Genomic DNA, 17,500 nt, shown 5'->3' on the forward strand with positions numbered 1-17,500 from the left:
TGTGTGTGTGTGTGTATTGGTTAGTGGCTTTGTTTCTGTTTGTGTGTGTGTGTGTGTGTGTGTGTGTGTGTGTTTGTGTCTCTGTGGGTTTGTGTGTGTGTGTCTGTGTTGGTGAACGTGTGTGTGTCAGTGCTTGTTTGTGTGTATGTGTGTTAATGATTGTGTATGTGTGCGTGTCTGTGTTTGTGTGTGTGTGTCTGTGTCGGTGACTTTGTGTGTTTGTCAGTGATTATCCGTGTTTGTGTGTGTGTGTGTGTCTGTGTCGGTGACTTTGTGTGTTTGTCAGTGATTGTCCGTGTGTGTGTGTGTGTGTGTGTGTGTGTGTGTGTGTTTCTGTGTGGGAGTGTGAGTCTGTTTATTTGATGGGGGGAGATTAATAACTCAAGCAGATGGATGGAGGACCAGGAGAGTAATCTGCCCAAGACGGTCAGAGCCAGGTTAGCTTCAGATTACAGCCGGGCTGCTCTCTCACAGTCATTCCTCTGACTCTGCCACCCACATATTGCCACTGCAACTCGCGCTACGAGAACCAGCCTACACCCTTATTCCGCTACCTCCCTACTGATGCTCACACTATAGGGACCTTTGTACAGCGTCAAAGACTGGTCCTTAAGCCTGATTTATACTTTGTCCTGTGACACTTTTGACATGACCGGACAAAAAACCTGCTCAGGTGCCACTAATTCCGCCGATCCCTCGTGCCTCAAGGATGATCCTGCAGCTTTCAGCGAGGAGCGAGTTACATAATCCCGCATCCAACAACCACCCCCGCAACCCTCTCACAACCCCCCCCAACACTCCCCCCCGCCCCTCCCCACCCACGCGCTTTCCCCACGCGCTCTTCCGCTGCAGCTGAAGTGCTTCTCCCCTCTCAGGAAGTGCTGGAGTCTCCCTCCCCTTCCCCTCAACGGGTTCCTCAAAAGCGCAAGCTGCACAAAAAAGGAAAACGAAAAAAAAGGGCCCTTTATATCCTCGGATAGGGCCGCTCGATTCCGCTCACCCCCGCCCACGCCCCTCTCTCTCTCTCTCTCTCTCGCGACCGGCGGTAACCTGCGGACGCGGAGGGCGTTCCGCGAGCCTCGCGCCGCTTCGCGCTCTTAACGCAACTCCGACCGCCGCTCTTTCCCGACCTTCGCCCTCACGGCCGGCGAGTAGGCGAGATGGCCGCCGGTGGCGGCGGTGGTGGCGGCCTACGCGAGCAGAACCCCGCGCGTCACACGCAGCCCCTGCGAGAGGCTCGTCATCCCGCCGTGGGTTTGTTACGCAACGCGCTTACGCCTGTGTGTGCACGCGCGGGGCCGGCTGTCAAGCCTCCGTTCAGGAGCGGTAAAAATAGGGCTTTTCTCTTTCATAATTCAGAACGCCGCCGCCGCCGCTGCGTTAGCTTACGCGGTGTTCAGCCTCCCGGCGGAACTCCCTCTCCTTCCGTTTCACGTCAGGGCTCTGTACCGCTCCGTACCGCTCCGTACCGCTCCGTACCGCTCCGTACCGGCTCCGTACCGGCTCCGTACCGCTCTGTACCGGCTGTGTACCGGCTCTGTACCGCTCTGTACCGCTCTGTACCGCTCTGTACCGGCTCTGTACCGTTCTGTACCGCTCTGTACCGGCTCTGTACCGTCCTGTACCGCTCTGTACCGGCTCTGTACCGCTCTGTACCGCTCTGTACCGGCTCTGTACCGCTCTGTACCGGCTCTGTACCGGCTCTGTTCCGCTCTGTACCGGCTCTGTACCGGCTCTGTACCGCTCTGTACCGCTCTGTACCGCTCTGTACCGGCTCTGTACCAGTTCTGTACTGCTCTGTTCCGCTCTGTACCGTTCTGTACCGTTCTGTACCGTTCTGTACCGGCTCTGTACCGCTCTGTACCGGCTCTGTACCGCTCTGTACCAGTTCTGTACCGGCTCTGTACCAGTTCTGCTCTGGCGGCGCTACAACCGTTAGCGTTAACGGTGCAACTCCTGTGCAGTCGTTAGGAGTCGTTATGCTTGCCGCAGCCTCAAAAAAATAGTGATTATAGTAAAACTGAGCTGGTCACTGAGCGGTTTGAAACGAGTTCAATGGGACATGGTATTTTAAAGGAGTAAGGCTCGTTCGTAGCGAAGGCTAACTCTGGCAAGAAATGTGGACCCTGGAACAGTCCCAACCCCCCCCCCCCAATAATGGTTTATGTTCAGATTGGGGTTTGGGTAAGCTGATCCGGGATGTTTTTTTGGGTGGGTGGGGGGCGAGCACCTGGAGCTGATAAATGCTTATTACCTCCAGCTCCGTGGTTTCTGGGGTACAGCGCCCCCAAATGGGATTAATAGCCCAGGATCTGAGAAGCAGTTTGAGGCTGACAGCTCTGTCAGCGGAACGAGAGGGAATGATTTAAGGGAGGTTTTAACAAGTGTTATTATTTCATCGTGTGTTTTACTGGTTTGTGGTGCTGGCTGCCCAGTGGAGACCCTTGTTGGGTTTTAAAGGAAATTCGGTGGGCTCTCCTGATCCAATTCCAGATTTTTCTTTCGGGACTGAAGTGGAAACAGAGTTTTGCCGATAAAAAAAAAAGCCAGCACTCACTGAAGGTGTTCTATTTTCTCTCTTTTATTTTCTAGAGGCACTTGTCTCCGTGCTGCACAGGCATGATTTGGCTGTTTCTGTTTCTGGCTTGTCTGTAATCGGGGGTATTTGACGGCTTCATCCATCAGCATCCGTGGCCGTCGATGGCAGCGCTCTTACTGCGGTTCACACGAGACAACCTAACGATTCCCACGGCCGTTTCCCGCCCAGTCCAGAAGCCTTTTTGCGGCAACCCGAAACTCCAAAGCAACGGAAACGGAACTGAGCGCGCTCAGAACGGGGGCTGGACGCAGCAGCCCTCTCTCTCCCCCTCTCTCTCTCTCTCTCTCTCTCTCTCTCTCTCTCTCCCCCCCTCTCTCTCTCTCTCTCTCTCTCTCCCCCTCTCTCTCTCTCTCTCTCTCTCTCCCCATCTCTCTCCTCTCCCTCTCTCTCTCTCTCTCTCTCTCCCTCTCTCTCTCTCTCTCCCTCTCTCTCTCTCTCTCTCTCTCTCTCTCCCCCTCCTTCCCTCCCCCTCTGAGAGAGAGAGAGGAAATGGGAGCAGTCCCGCGGCGCTCTTTGAAGGGGTCGGACGCCGTTTCCCCGCTCTTAAAAGAAATAAAATAAAAAAACAGGATTCTGTTTGGTTTTTTACAGCCTTTTTTCCCTTTTAGATGCTGACCTAGGGGTGCACTCACGGTGCCCCTCTGTGGAGATCTGTAGTTAGGGTTTATCGGTGGGCGGTGGGGGTGTAAAATATGACTCATGGCTATAAGCCTCAAGGGAGAGGGGAGGTGAGTGTGTGAAGTAGAGGTGGGGTTGGTGGAGGGGAGGCTGAAGGCATCAGATTTTAAACAACCCCCCCCCCCCTTTTCTCACCTCACTGAAATTCCCCCCGCACTTGCTCTCCAGAACAGGAAGTTGAACCTGGATGTGCCGGTGTGCGTGCGTGCGTGCCTGTGTGTGTGTGTGAGTGTGTGTGAGTGTGTGTGAGTGTGTGTGTGGGAATTAATGAGACTTGTCCTCTTGTAACTCCGGAACCGCTCGAAGCAGCTCTTGAACTTCTTAGAAGTGAAACCACTCGCAACAAGGCCTTAAAAAAAAAGAAAGAAAAGCGTAGTGTAAAACTTCGGCTAATTTTCACAGCCTAAGGAGAAGGGGCGGTGTGTGCCTGTCAGCTGACCAGAGATCTGTGTGCTACCGTAGCACGACCTCCGGACCAGAAACTCAGAAACTGGTGTAGTAAAAAATGATAAAGATACAAACGCCGACTTGCAGCGGTCCCTAAGGGGGAAGGGGGTGGTGGAGTTGAGGGAGGGAGGAGGGAGGGGGGGGGGGGAGCAGGCGTTTCTAAATGTTCTAATGGACAGTAGGGGGGGACGATGCCTTAAATGGAATTCTTGTGGAAAAACCGCAGAGCGCTGCTGGCGCTAGCTGGCTGCCCGCTGTGTGTATGTGATCACGCCCCTTCTCTCCGTGGTGTTATTTTTAGGGGACCAGGGCGGGGCCGCTTGCGTAGGGAGCACGGCAACGCTGGCATGATGGAGAGCGAAGGGGGAGAGTCTGCGTTTATACATTAAAAAAAATCAAATAAAAGTTACCCTGAGATAATACTGTTAGTGTTGTGTTTTGTAATGAGCTTTGCTTGTGTGCTGGTCAGCTGGGGCCTTATCTGAGGGACAGAACTGGCATTGTGCATTAATTATGCATGAAGAAGTCAGTTTGACGTTTGCAGCTGAAGTTCAGCTGGATAATCCTGAATATTTCAATATTGCACGCTTTCTTGTTTTTATTTGCATTCCTCCCTGAGACACAGAGGGAGACTGTGTGCGTGTGTGTGTATGTTTGTGTTTGTGTGCGTGTGAGTGTGTTTGAGTGTGAGAGTGTGTTTGTGTGTTTGAGACTGTGTGTGTGTGTGTTTGTGTGTGTGTGAGTGTGTTTGAGTGTGTATTTGTGTTTGAGACTGTGTGTGTGTGTTTGTATGTTTCTGTTTGTGTGCGTGTGAGTGTGTTTGAGTGTGAGAGTGTGTTTGTGTTTGAGACTGTGTGTGTGTAAGTGTGGGTGTGTGTGCATGTTTGAGAGTGGCTGACAGAAGCAGTGCTGCTCCCACAGTAAATTGTATATACGAGTGCATGGAAGATTGGTTGTGTGACTGTGTTTATTCACACGCCCAGCTAAGCGTTTGGATTGTATGGGGTTGTGTTTGAATGTGTGGGAAGCGGCCCTGTCATTCCGTGCTGTGATCTCTGAAGACGGAATCAGCGAGACTGGGGGGGGGATCGGCCCCCGTGCCCGCCCCAGGCCCGCGTGGCTGTCTGCGCGCTGGCGTGCGTTATAACTGCACCCCCGTCAGCCCCGCCCGCCTCCTCTGCTGTGCGGCAGGATCAGCAAGCAAAGAGCAGCAGGCTTTTAACCCTGTAAGGTGTGAGGTCACAGTATATGTGATCAGAATGTTCTCAGCGGAACATTCCAGTGCTGATGTCACAGTCGCTACTGGCGATTGAGCACAGCGGAGTTCTAGAACACTGACTTAGAATTTTAGAGGGAAAAAGAAAACATTGCAACAAAAAAAATAAATAAAAAACCTGCTCTTCAAAGGGTTAAAAGTGAGGGCGGCGGCCTCTGTCCCCTTTGAGCGTGAAGAGGAAGGGCGAGGAGGGCTCTGCGTGTCCGCTGTGCTCCTGGTGTCCCGGCCTGTGCTGGAACGCCCAGAGCTCTGTGTTTCTGCGCAGTGTGGCGCAGTCCAGACTGAGGCCTGAAGGCCTACTGGAGCTCACACAGTGAAGGGGGGGCGGGGGGGGGGTACAGGGCTGTTTAGGCCCCGACAGTGTTAAATGATGACTTGCCTCTCCAGCATTGTTGGGGTTCAGCTCTGGTAGGCGCGCCCCCTTAACGCGTGTAATTTGTCCAGGAGGGGCTTTCGTGTCCCTTGTGTCCAGGCTGGAAGTTTCCGGAAAGAGCCTCCCGTATTCTACACTGTGGACGGCTGAACTGAATAGACGTTGATGGAGAGGGTTGGGTATGGTGGGGTGGTTTGGATGTTTTGGCCGCACCCCCCTCACTTCCCAAACTTTCATTGGAGGAGGAAGCGAAGGGGCGAAGAGGACAGAGGTCAGGGGTCACCGGCGTTTCATTGACAGGGGTGCCGATGGGTAGAATAGAGGGAACTAAATGATCGTGGGAATGAGGAGGAGGGGGTGTGAGGGGTACAGCTAAAACTCAGCCGCTCTGCAGAAGGGCTTCGCAGCTCTGCCCGTTTGGGGGTACACTTAGAGGAGACCCCTCCACATCCGCTCAAAACAACTCTCTGCGGACGAGCCGGTTCAGTCCTGCCCCCCCCCCCGCCTCTCATGAGCTCATGTGATGTTCAAACCCAGCGCCTCGGCCCATGTGAAGGCCTTGTTCTTATACACGACTGTTTATTTCCTCCTCTCTGTGGAGACCCTCTGAGCTTCGGGGGGGGGGGGGGGGGGGGGAGTTTGTCAGTCCAGGGTCCTGTAGACAGATGGACAGAGAGGATAAGTCGTTAACCCCTTCTCCCCCCCTCCTCGGGGCACAGATGTTCCCCTGTCCTGACCCTCTCTCCCCTCCTCTCCCAGGTCATTCTCAAGGACCTGGAGGTGCTGGCGGAAATCGCGTCCTCCCCGGCCGGGCAGACGGACGCCGCCGGGTCATGTGACAGCACTGACGGCAAATCGGAGCTCCAGGTTCCGGCGCCGGCGGGGCAGCCTGCAGTGGGTGAGTGAGCCCCCCCCCCCCATGCGCCTCCTCTGTTTGGGGTCCCCGATGGACCCGGGGTGTGTCAGGAGGAGCGGGAGCTGAGGCTTCCAGTGTGTGGGGACTGAGGATTCCACACTGCAGGAGCCCCAGTGTGATTCCCCTACCTGCTACTCCATACACACACACACTCACACACATGCATGCACACACTTACATACACACTCACACACTCACTCACTCACTCACGCATATACACATGTGCACACAAATACACATTTGCACATACACGCGTACACACACACACACTTGCACACACACACACTCCCATGCGCACACACACACAAATGTACACGCTCACAAATACACACACACACACACACACACTGCAGCTGGCATACCCTTTCTTTCCTCTCTGTGGACATTTCCTGTTTGCCCCACCCCTTTTCCCTTCCATTCCAGAGGGCTGGATTTATGCTTCACATTTCCCCCAAGAGTCTGGGGTTAGCAGCCTTTGGGGAGCAGAGAGTGTGTGTGTGTGTGTGTGTGTGTGTGTCTGTGTGTCTGTGTGATGTGTGTGTGTGTGTGTGTGTGTGTGTCTGTGTGTCTGTGTGTGTGTGTGTGTGTGTGTGTGTGTCTGTGTGTATGTGTGTTTGTGTGAGAGGGAGAGTGTGTGTCTGTGGGTGTGTGTGTGTTTGTGTGGGAGAGACAGAGAGAGAGAGGAGAGAAAGAAAACAGGAAATGGGCAGCCATTTTCAGTAGCTTTCTCCTGGCTGGGTGAAGTGTGAGTGCTTATGAATGGGAGCAGGCAGGCGTGGACATCACATTACAGTACACTACATTACGCTTCACCCTTCAGCAGACACTCTCATCTAGAGTGAGTTACACAGATTGCCGCCCTGCATGCTGGCCATTAGTGCGGCTGGTTATTTTACTGAGACGGCTCGGGGGGCAGGAAGGCTGCAAATGCAGTGCCCCATCCGGGAGTCAAACCCGCAACCTTTCAGATACGAGAACGTCACGTTACGCTGCGCCCCCGCGGAATCACGGCTCGGAGCTCCTCCGGCTCTGATCGTTCTGTCTCTCCGTCTGTGATGTCACAGCGCAGCTCTCCCCCCCCCCCCCCAACCTTCTCCTCATCCAGGCTGGCGGAAGCCGGATGGGAAACCGTGAAACCGTAATCATTTCACAGCCAACGGGGGCGAGTGCTGACTGGCACCGGGCCTGAGAGAGAGAGGGAGGAGGGAGGGAGAGGGAGAGAGAGAAAGAGCGGCCAGGACGGAGGGAGAGATGGAAAGAGAGTGAGAGAGACGGACTGCATGAGAGAGAGAGAGCCAGACGAGGAGGAGGAAGAGAGGGGAGGAGAGGGATGCATGGGAAGGAGAGGGAGAGAGAGAGACCAGGACGGAGGGAGAGATGGAAAGAGAGTGAGAGAGAGAGAGGGACTGCATGAGAGAGAGGGAGAGGGGGAGAGAGAGAGACCAGGAGGGAGGGAGGGAGGGAGGGAGAGATGGAAAGAGAATGGGAGAGAGGGACTGCATGAGAGAGAGAGAGAGAGAGAGAGAGAGAGAGAGGGGGGAGAGAGAGACCAGGAGGAAGGGAGAGATGGAAAGAGAGTGAGAGAGAGAGGGACTGCATGAGAGAGAGACCAGGAGGGAGGGAGAGATGGAAAGAGAGCGAGAGAGAGAGGTTGCTGTAAATGTGGTAGTGCATGCTGATGATGGTCTCCCCCTTCTATGCAGTTGTCATGGCAACACACTTCCTTGCCTCCTTTGCCCTGCAGCTCTCTGGTGTGTGTGTGTATGTGTGCGATTGTGAATGCCAGCGCGCACGCACACACACACAGGCGTTAGTGTTAAATGTGGCTTTATGCTGCACTCATCGTCATGGAAATTAGCCGCCATGTTGCTCCCCTTGAAAAGGGGTTGCGTTGCTCGCCAAGTCACTGAGGTGGAAGGAGAGAGACGGAGACAGAGACGGAGAAAGAGTGAGAAAAAGAGAAGGAGTTAGAGAGAAGGAGGTGGAGAGGACAGGGGGAAACCCCTTCCCCCTTTCATCCTCTCTCTGATGGTGAAAGCAGTGGCGTGAAGGAGAAAAAGCCATGTGACTGAGGGTCAAGCGGGGCGCCATGGCGGGCTAGCGCACTGCCTGCCTCTGTCACTTCCTCCCCGTCACTCCAAAAATGGGGCTCACTCCGTCCACAACCCTGCCAGGCTGCCATTTCGGGTCTTCAGATAAATACACATAAAAGCAACTCATGGGGGAAAAAAAGAAATGTTTTCTCCCGGAGGTTGTCCTCTGTGAAGTAGCGGCTTATTACGCAACATAACGGCACGATCAGCAGATTTCAGCTGGTGGTTTTTTACCATAATATTCCCCCGTTTTCCTCCGCATCAGCCGAATGTTTCCGTTCCTCACCTGTGGGTGGCTGCAGGGAGAAGGGAGCAGCTTCTGAGCTGTGCCCGTACCGTCCGCCTCAAATGAGGGCCTCACTCTGATTGGTCAGAACGCGTGGGTGTCATCGCTTCGTCTGCACGTGCTCAGTTGGGGGGGGGGGGGGACCGGGATGCTTTGCCTGTGGTGTGGCTTAATAGCAGACTGTCAGCTCAGGTCAAGAGCAGCGTGCGGCTTTGAGCGTTGAGCGCTAACCGTGCGGTGAGGGAAGCTTGTGTTTGACCAGGCCAGGCTAAATAACCACAGGCTGGACCCCGAGGCATTTGGGCTGTTTTGCATGTCTCTCTCTGATTGGCTGAGGGCTGGAGACACAGGGCTCTGGTGTTCTCCCTTTTTCCCCTCGTCTCTCTCTCTCACCCTCAGCGCCGGGGCCCAAATCCAAACGCCTCGTCCTCTCATCTCTGCGCCTCTGACCCAGAAAGAAGCGTTCCGCTCGCCCCCTGAATGGAAGCCGTCCAGTTCTTTTGTCCCCCTCCCTCTGAAAGTCCCATTTCCCCCCGCGAATTCCAGCAGCCTGTGGTTGCCGGGATCTTTAAGGGTTCAGCCTCCCCCCTTTGACATGAGCTGTTAGGCCGGGTGACTGAACACAGTGAGCGGAAGGGATCGGTCTCTGTAGTGCTAGGCCCAGCTCAGCATAGACCAGCCCGGCCAGCTGAAGTAATAGAGACACAGCTTGTCTATGCATTTGTATTATACGGGATAGAGAATGTGGTTACTTTGGGATGTGCACCCAATGAAATTTTGAATGTTTTAAACATGTCATTTTTGCGTAATAATACGTTTGTGAAGAGATTTGTTTAGTTAAGTTATGGTAGAGTTATGAGTGAATGTGCAATTATGTCTCTGCAGATAGGATGTTTAGGGGGCCCTTCACGTGATGACACTGTTTCTACTTTAATTAGTTTAAAGCGGCTGACTCCTCCCCTCAGCCTGCATGAATTCCTACTTCTACAAGTTCATGATCAACCTGCTCAAGCGCTTTAGCCTGGAGAGGAAACTACTGGAGAACAGGGGTGCTTTCATCATCAGGTAGGGACAGCTGCTTTCATCATCAGCTAAGGACATAGGGAATTGCATCATCAGGTAGGGACAGCAGCTTTCCTCATCAGATAAGGACAGGGCATTGCATCATTAGATAGGGAGAGTTGCTTTCATCCTCAGATAAGGACACAGTATTGCATCATCAGGTAAGGACAGGGCATTGTATCATCAGGTAGGGACAGTTGCTTTCATCATCAGCCAAGGACAGGGCATTGCATCATCAAGTAGGGACAGCTAATTTCATTAATTGGTTGGGGCAGAGCATTGCAACATCACACTGGGACAGCTGCTGTCGTTATCATGTAGAGGGTTGTGACCTCATCACACCTGGACAGGTTATTTCGTTTGGTTTGGGGCTGGTGCTTTTACATCATCACTCGAGGACAGGAGCTCTTAGGGGTCATGTGATTTCATCGTCACCGGTGTGCTGCAGGTGTTTGCTCCAGCGTGTGTGTTCGTTATCAGGCTGGCCCGTGTGTTACCCTCTGGGCTTTTCCCACCAGACCACATCAGCAGGTAGAGCGAGATGACTCTGCTTACTGTCCTCTGAGGGTGGGCCGGAGGGGGGGGGGGTCACCATGGCAACTCCGCTGCTCGCCCTCTCCCGACAGGCTGCCCTCACGCCTTTTATGGTCTGTCTGGCTTTTGGACACAGTTCCTTAAAATCCTGCGGATGAAATCGATTTTGAGATTTCCTTTAAAGTGTTCGTTTTTTTGGGAAAGAAGCCCCCCTCTGGAAGTGATTCCGCAGGGCCTCTGGGTGAAACGGCACAATTGTAAACAGGTCTCCTTGTGAATATTTTGTGTGTGAGTTTGGATTTCCTTTGAACAGAAACTGGGGGGTGGGGGGGGGGGGGGGGTTTAGAACAGAGAAAACCGCAGGTTTGTTTTCTTGTTCTTAAAAAGAATGTGAACAATAAATTAAGTACATGTTTCACCCCCTCCTTTGTTTTTTTGGGCGATTTTTAGCACAGAAGTTGGGGGGTTACATCTTGTTGTCCTCCTGTAGTGGGACGGTGGGCTGCCAGCTATTCTGGGAATGAGTGCAAACACAGGGCTCCAGCCTGTGGTGCGCTCAGTGTCTCTTAAAGGGACAGGCCTCCCTCTCATTCACTTCTTAAAGGGACGGGCCTCCCTCTCATTCACTTCTTAAAGGGACGGGCCTCCCTCTCATTCACTTCTTAAAGGGACGGGCCTCCCTCTCATTCACTTCTTAAAGGGACGGGCCTCCCTCTCATTCACTTCTTAAAGGGACGGGCCTCCCTCTCATTCACTTCTTAAAGGGACGGGCCTCCCTCTCGTTCACTTCTTAAAGGGACGGGCCTCCCTCTCATTCACTTCTTAAAGGGACAGGCCTCCCTCTCGTTCACTTCTTAAAGGGACATGCCTCCCTCTCATTCACTTCTTAAACGGACGGGCCTCCCTCTCGTTCACTTCTTAAAGGGACATGCCTCCCTCTCATTCACTTCTTAAACGGACGGGCCTCCCTCTCATTCACTTCTTAAAGGGACAGGCCTCCCTCTCATTCACTTCTTAAAGGGACAGGCCTCCCTCTCATTCACTTCTTAAAGGGACAGGCCTCCCTCTCATTCACGTCTTAAAGGGACAGGCCTCCCTCTCATTCACGTCTTAAAGGGACAGGCCTCCCTCTCATTCACTTCTTAAAGGGACGGGCCTCCCTCTCATTCACTCCTTAAAGGGACGGGCCTCTCTCTCATTCACGTCTTAAAGGGATAGGCCTCCCTCTCATTCACTTCTTAAAGGGATAGGCCTCTCTCTATGCCCCTTTGCCCCCCTCTGCCCCCATCTCTCAGGCATCTTGGGCACAAACACACACACTTGCGCACCCACACACACACACACACACACTTTGGCACCTTACGCACGAACACATACAAATGCACACACAGTCACACACACAGACTACGCTACTCTACTCCAAGTGCTGCCAACATTTTAGTCTCATTGGCAGTTCAGCGGTATCATTGTTTTGTGTGTAAAATAAATAGAATCTGATGTGAGAATGCAGAGAGGAAGTTGTTCTTATTCTGTGGTGTGCGTTGCTACTTGAGGAGGCCGGGCCGCAGTGTCCGATTGAATCTGGAGGCTGCTCCCGTTACCATGACATTGCGGTCGTCCTCCGAATCCAATCAGAACTAGGGCGACTGCCCCACAACCCTAGGGCTGATTCATTTAAATATGCCACTAAGCCGTACGAAAGAGGACCGACCTCTTCTGCGTGTGAACATGTGCCGTCCCCATGTTCCCAGCAGGATATGACCGAATATTTCCAGTCTTCGGGTGCATCTCCTGGTCAATATGGGTATTATCTTACCGAAGGGCTGCCTCTTGGACCTGGTTCAGTGCGGTTCAGTCGTGGCTGCGTTCGTAACCGCCAACTGCCGTTTGTTCAGTGTGGGAAAGTGCAGAGTTTCGAGGACCCCCGCTCTGCAGAGCCAAACAACAAGGCCGTATAGTGTGAGACGCTACCACTGTTTAATGCCCTTCGGTTTAGAAGGAAACACTGTCCTCTCTCTCTTAACGTTGGTGTGATGAGGACTCGGGCACTTGCTGTTGTGGTTTAGTTTTTTTTTTGTTCCTTTTCCTGTCGGGGGGGGGGACTCCTTGCCAGTTTTATTACACTCTGAACAGAAGATGGAGGGAAGTTGCTTCTTCCTTCCTATTGGCCTTCTCGGCCGGCCTACCGGCAATTTCCGCTCTTCTGCAGATAAAAGTCTGCCGCCTTCAAGGTTACGCTTCAAGGTTCTCCATCTGAAACAAGAGCCCAGACTGTTAATGAGAGATTTAATTGCAAGTTTTACAACCAGAAGTGGAACTTTTTTTTTTCTTTTCTTATTTTACTGGGAAACCCCCTTGGGGTTATGAAGCAGTTCACAGCGGCGGTGCTGTTTTTAGCACAGTGTCAGACGAGTTCAGACGTAGCGCTGCTGTAGCGCTCGGTCTGCCAGGGCTAGCCCCTTTAACACATACAGCTGCACCAGGCAGGCGTGCGTATTCTACGAACTACAGGTCCCATGATTCTGTTCCTCCTCGAGGGAATCTCAGTGAGCCGTCACACTCGCAAGACCGAAAGTCCTGCTTCTGAAGGTCATGGGGTCAGAGTCGAGGTCAGGGGGTCATTGTGTCTTCATCCCTCGAACTAAGTAAGTTTCCTCGCGTTAATGGATTGTTGATGTTGTTGTGAGATATAAAATTAGCAGCGTTCCAGGAATCCCTGCGGTGCAGAACGGTCTGGCTTTCAACCAGAGGGTTGCTGGCTTGCGTCCCTTGTCGTTGCGCTGCTTTAACAATCCACTTATCGTGCTTTGCCTTCGTAACCATGGCAGCAGTGTAGATGAATGTGACCGAGGACATGCATCTTGGTGGCTTGCCCTGGAAAAGCGGGTCTGGTCTGGTGGGCAGACAAATGCTAATAAGTGTAAAACGAGAGGCTTAATTTAACACGCAGACCAGTCCCCTGGAACAGCCTCTCCGCTGCAGCGGCAGGCCCGGGTCGGGCCAGCGGACTTACCGCCAAACGCGTCGGGCGTGGAGGTCAGGGTCTCTCTGGTGTCACTGGCGCTTCCTGGTCAGGCGCCCAGCCCGTGGCGGCACGCTGCCCCGTTTCCTGTTCTGAGAGACGGCTGGCGCGAGCCGATTGGATGGTTTCTTGGCTTGCCGACCTGTAACCGTCGGCCGCCCGTCTCGGCCTCTGTTGCCCTCCCCCCGGCCAATCGCGCGACAGGCAGAGTGAAAGTCCCGCCCCCCTCTGGGTTTTTCGGCGGCCTCTCGTTCACGTGCTATTGGGCAGGCGGCGGATCGGGAGGATTTTCGGCGCGAGGCTGCGGCATCTGTCCCGTAAACAGTGGTGCTCATTAAACTGGGGGGGGGGGGGGATAGAGGAGCTTTCCCTGCCAGAGGCTCTGTGAGAGAGACAGAGTCGTCTGAGAGAGATCCTGCATGCAGCCAGAGCCAGTGTTACTCTGAGCATCCGCTGAGTGGTTGTGGCTGTTTGTGCATTAGCTGGGCTCTGCAGTCCTGCTGCTGAGGATAGGGTGCTCTGTGTGAGGCGTGAGTCTGCCTTTCATTACAGTCCCGGGAAGGGGGGGGGGCCGCAGTGTCTGCGAGTTTTTGTGGTTTCCCTTCCATCAGCTACCTGCCTCTTAAGGCCTTGAGAACAAGGTGTGTGGACTCCAGCCAATCAATGACTTGCATGAACCACTGGTGCCAAGAACACCCCAAAAGTCAGCAAACACTTCAAGCCTCAGCTTGACTCCAGTGTAAAGGGCCTGTCTGTGGCCCTGTCTTTATGGAAGTGCCTGTATGTGGCCCTGTCTTTATGGAAGTTTGTCTGGTGTCTGTGGAACTGTCGGCCACTGACTTTATGAAGCCTGCTGTGCCCGTCTATGAATGCCAGCAAAGCACTCCAAGGCCTGTATTGGCCCATGTTGTAAAGTGCCTGTCTGTGGCCCTGTCTTTATGGAAGTGCCTGTCTGTGGCCCTGTCTTTATGAAAGTGCCTGTCTGTGGCCCTGTTTATATGGCAGTGCCTGTCTGTGGCCATGTCTTTATGGAAGTGCCTGTCTGTGGCCCTGTCTTTACGGAAAAGCCTGTCTGTGGCCCTGTCTTTATGGAAGTGCCTGTCTGTGGCCCTGTCTTTATGGAAGTGCCTGTCTGTGGCCCTGTCTTTATGGAAGTGCCTGTCTGTGGCCCTGTCTTTATGGAAGTGCCTGTCTGTGGGAATGTCTTTACGGAAAAGCCTGTCTGTGGGAATATCTTTACGGAAAAGCCTGTCTGTGGGAATGTCTTTACGGAAAAGCCTGTCTGTGGGAATATCTTTACGGAAGGCTTCTGGGTCCCTGTTAGTGAATATCTGTAAGCTCAGCATTAATGAGTGAGCACTCAGTGCTGCTGTCAGCAAGACCCTTCAGCTCCCAGCGTGTGGGGAATATACCCTGCTCAAAACTGAATCGTGTTTTTACTGACGTGTCTGGTTGTGGAAAGTTGTGCAGATGGCACGTCCTTGCGATTTTGTTTGGTGACTATCGGATACCTCCACCGTATTCCTCCTGGAAGAAAAAAGGCATTAAGTGTGATCTGGATGTGATTCGGTTGTGCAGTGATTTAAAAAACAACATCACACATTAGTACAACTTTGTTATCGTGTGAAGCTTTCCACAGCCTTACTGTAGCAGTGGGGGAAAGTGGCTAATTCGGTTTACACTTCCGTCAGGGTGTCCACACGTTAATACTCAGGGTGTCCACAGGTTTGCCACTCCTGGTAGCTGTTCCCATGGTGACAGCGAGGATGTTTCATCGTGACAGCGGCTGGCGATTGCTCTGGCCTGCCAGCTCAGCCTGTGTGGCTTCAGGAGACTGATGGCATTTCCGAGGGCAGGGAAATGGAGGCAGTAATGGGCAGCCCGGGGATTCTGGGACTCCGAGTGACAGATGGTGCCACTGGATCAGGGCTAATGGCAAGTCCTGTGTGGCCTGCTGTGTGTGTGTGTGTGTCTGTGTGAGAGCCTGTATGTGTCTGTATGTGAGCCTGTTTGTGTGTGTGTGTGTGTGTGTGTGTGTGTGTTTGAGGGCCTGTATGCGTGTGTGTGTGCGTGAGTGCGTGTGTGTGCGTCAGTGTGTGTGAGCTTGCTTGTGTGTGAGTTTGTTTGTGAGCCTGTTTGTGCCCGTGTGTGTGTGAGCCTGTGTGCGTGTGTGTGTGTGTGTGTGTGTGTGTGTGTGTGAGCCTGTGTGCGTGTGCGCGTACGTGCGTGTGTGTGTGTGCGTGTGTGCGTACGTGTGGGTGTGTGTGTGTGAGCCTGTGTGTGTAGTATATTTTTGTGTGCAAGGGAGCCAGGCAGTCCTCAGATCCATGGCACTGTGTCACGACCTCACAGACAGCCGCAGCAGTGGACTCTGTCTCCACATCCCTGGATTGACGCGGATGGGGCGATTTTCTCGGGCCTTTGGAAGCTTCTGAGTGACACGTTCTCTACGGAGGCTCTTCTCCCGCGGTTCAGAGTCCATTACCCGGGGACCCCCCGCCCCGCGGCTCAAACCGCCGGGCGTCCCTTTTTCGACGGGCCCGGCGTCTGGAGCGCGTGTCGCGTGGGAGGATGCGTGCGAGAACATGCCGACGCGGCGTTTATCTTCAGCGCGGCCGTCCCTGTCCTCGCGTTTTATTTTTTTGCACCTTTCTTCGTTCTGAAAGTACAGGGTGTACCAGCGTCCCTGTCTGGAACACCACCCCCTCCCTCCCTCCCTCTCTCTCTTCCTCTCTCCCTCTCTCCCTCTCTCTCTCCCTCCCTGCTCAGGCACCTGTGCGAGGACTCCCACCACCTCTCTATACATGCTGTTCCAGTCAGCCCGGGAGGAGTGCCCTTGGAAAGGCCTCTCGTTAGCTAGCGCGTGATAAGCGAACCGCCAGGAGTTTCTGTCGGAGGATCTTTAAGAACACGACTCGCTGTCGGTCTGCAGAGGAATGCAAGTGATGAGGAAGACTTAAATGACTGCTGCGCAAACGCAGATGTGCTTATGACGCACTGGGGTGACACAGGGGCTGCACAGGTGGCTCTGCCTCGATATCATACTGTTAGCCGGCATATAGGGAGTTGCTATACAGGTCTCTGTTGAGCACATCTGAAGTGCGTATTCTCATACACCCTTTACTTTCACTTCAGATGTATTACTACACTCGTGGTTTGCATAGGCGTACAAATACACTGCAGCTAGTGAGACAGTTAATGGTGTTGGCTTTTCAGTAGTTCTGCCAGTTATTCTGCTAAAACCAGACGTCTGCGAAATATGTTAATGGCGCTACGCTTCTCCAGCAAACGAAGAAGGGCTGCAATTGTGCCAGTTAAACAAGATGCCGTTACCTTGCTAAATCCCTTCATCTAAGGCCTCCCGAAATCCCTCAGTCCAATCCTGCAACCTCCAGGAAAAATAGCAGTTCAGCCGCTGTCTTGGCACCGATCAATTTGGCAAATCGGGCGCGCACGTGCCCCCCCATCCAGCCAAATTTGCCGAAAACTTGAACCGCTTCGAAAAAAAGTGTTTCCGTGACTTGGAGCGTCTGGGCTTACGTCTTTTCAGCTAACAGAAGTTTTACAGAATGTAACTCCTCTTCTATTTGTAAGTCCAGATACTGCAGTCAAAATGCATTTGCTCCTTGATGCGTGGAATTTATGCAATATTCAGACTCAAACTGGAACCTAAGGCAGAATTTTAACTTAGTCGCTTCCTGTCCAAGTATTTCTTGCTCTCTCTTAATCTTTTGCTCCTGGTCCTCAGTTCGCTGTCTCTCCTGCTGTGACACGTCTTTCTCTGAGACTTCCCTCCGCTGTGTACAGCTGTAATCTCTCCAAGTTTGTTGAATGCAGCTTGTGTCTGCTGTCTCGTCTTGAGAAGTTTCGATGGTGGGAAAATAGTCTTTCTGGCAGACGACGTAAACTACTGTGGAGGGGGAAAAAAACAGTGCGCTGCATTGGCCGGGAATCGAACCCGGGCCTCCCGCGTGGCAGGCGAGAATTCTACCACTGAACCACCAATGCTTGAGCTGGGTTCTGCTGAGCTTGCGTCTCTGAAAAAAGGACAGCAAAAACAGAAGTTCTACATCAGCATCTTTTTATGTGCGTAAAGACTGGCTTCAGTTAGCTTCAGTTAGCAGTACCTCTCCCTGTCTACAGAGAAGCTCCAGACTTGCAGACTTGCTCTCTCTCTACTAGCTCTATATTTCCTCCAGCAACTGTCTCCTGTC

At 53.2% G+C, this 17,500-nt stretch overlaps 1 protein-coding gene and 1 non-coding gene across 2 annotated transcripts in view; one reads left to right on the forward strand and one right to left on the reverse strand.

Annotated features, from left to right (window-relative positions):
- The window catches only part of vac14 (vac14 homolog (S. cerevisiae)), a 65,434-nt gene that overhangs the window by 31,484 nt on the left and 16,450 nt on the right, over positions 1-17,500 (forward strand). Inside the window, 3 exon segments of the mRNA XM_064337322.1 lie at positions 6,133-6,267; positions 9,607-9,631; positions 9,634-9,733. Coding sequence (XP_064193392.1) covers positions 6,133-6,267; positions 9,607-9,631; positions 9,634-9,733 — 260 coding nt within the window.
- trnag-gcc (transfer RNA glycine (anticodon GCC)) lies at positions 17,224-17,294 on the reverse strand. The gene has a single exon. It is a non-coding gene; the product is annotated as a tRNA-Gly (tRNA).

Source organism: Anguilla rostrata, chromosome 5, assembly GCF_018555375.3.
Source record: "Anguilla rostrata isolate EN2019 chromosome 5, ASM1855537v3, whole genome shotgun sequence".
NCBI lineage: Eukaryota > Metazoa > Chordata > Actinopteri > Anguilliformes > Anguillidae > Anguilla > Anguilla rostrata.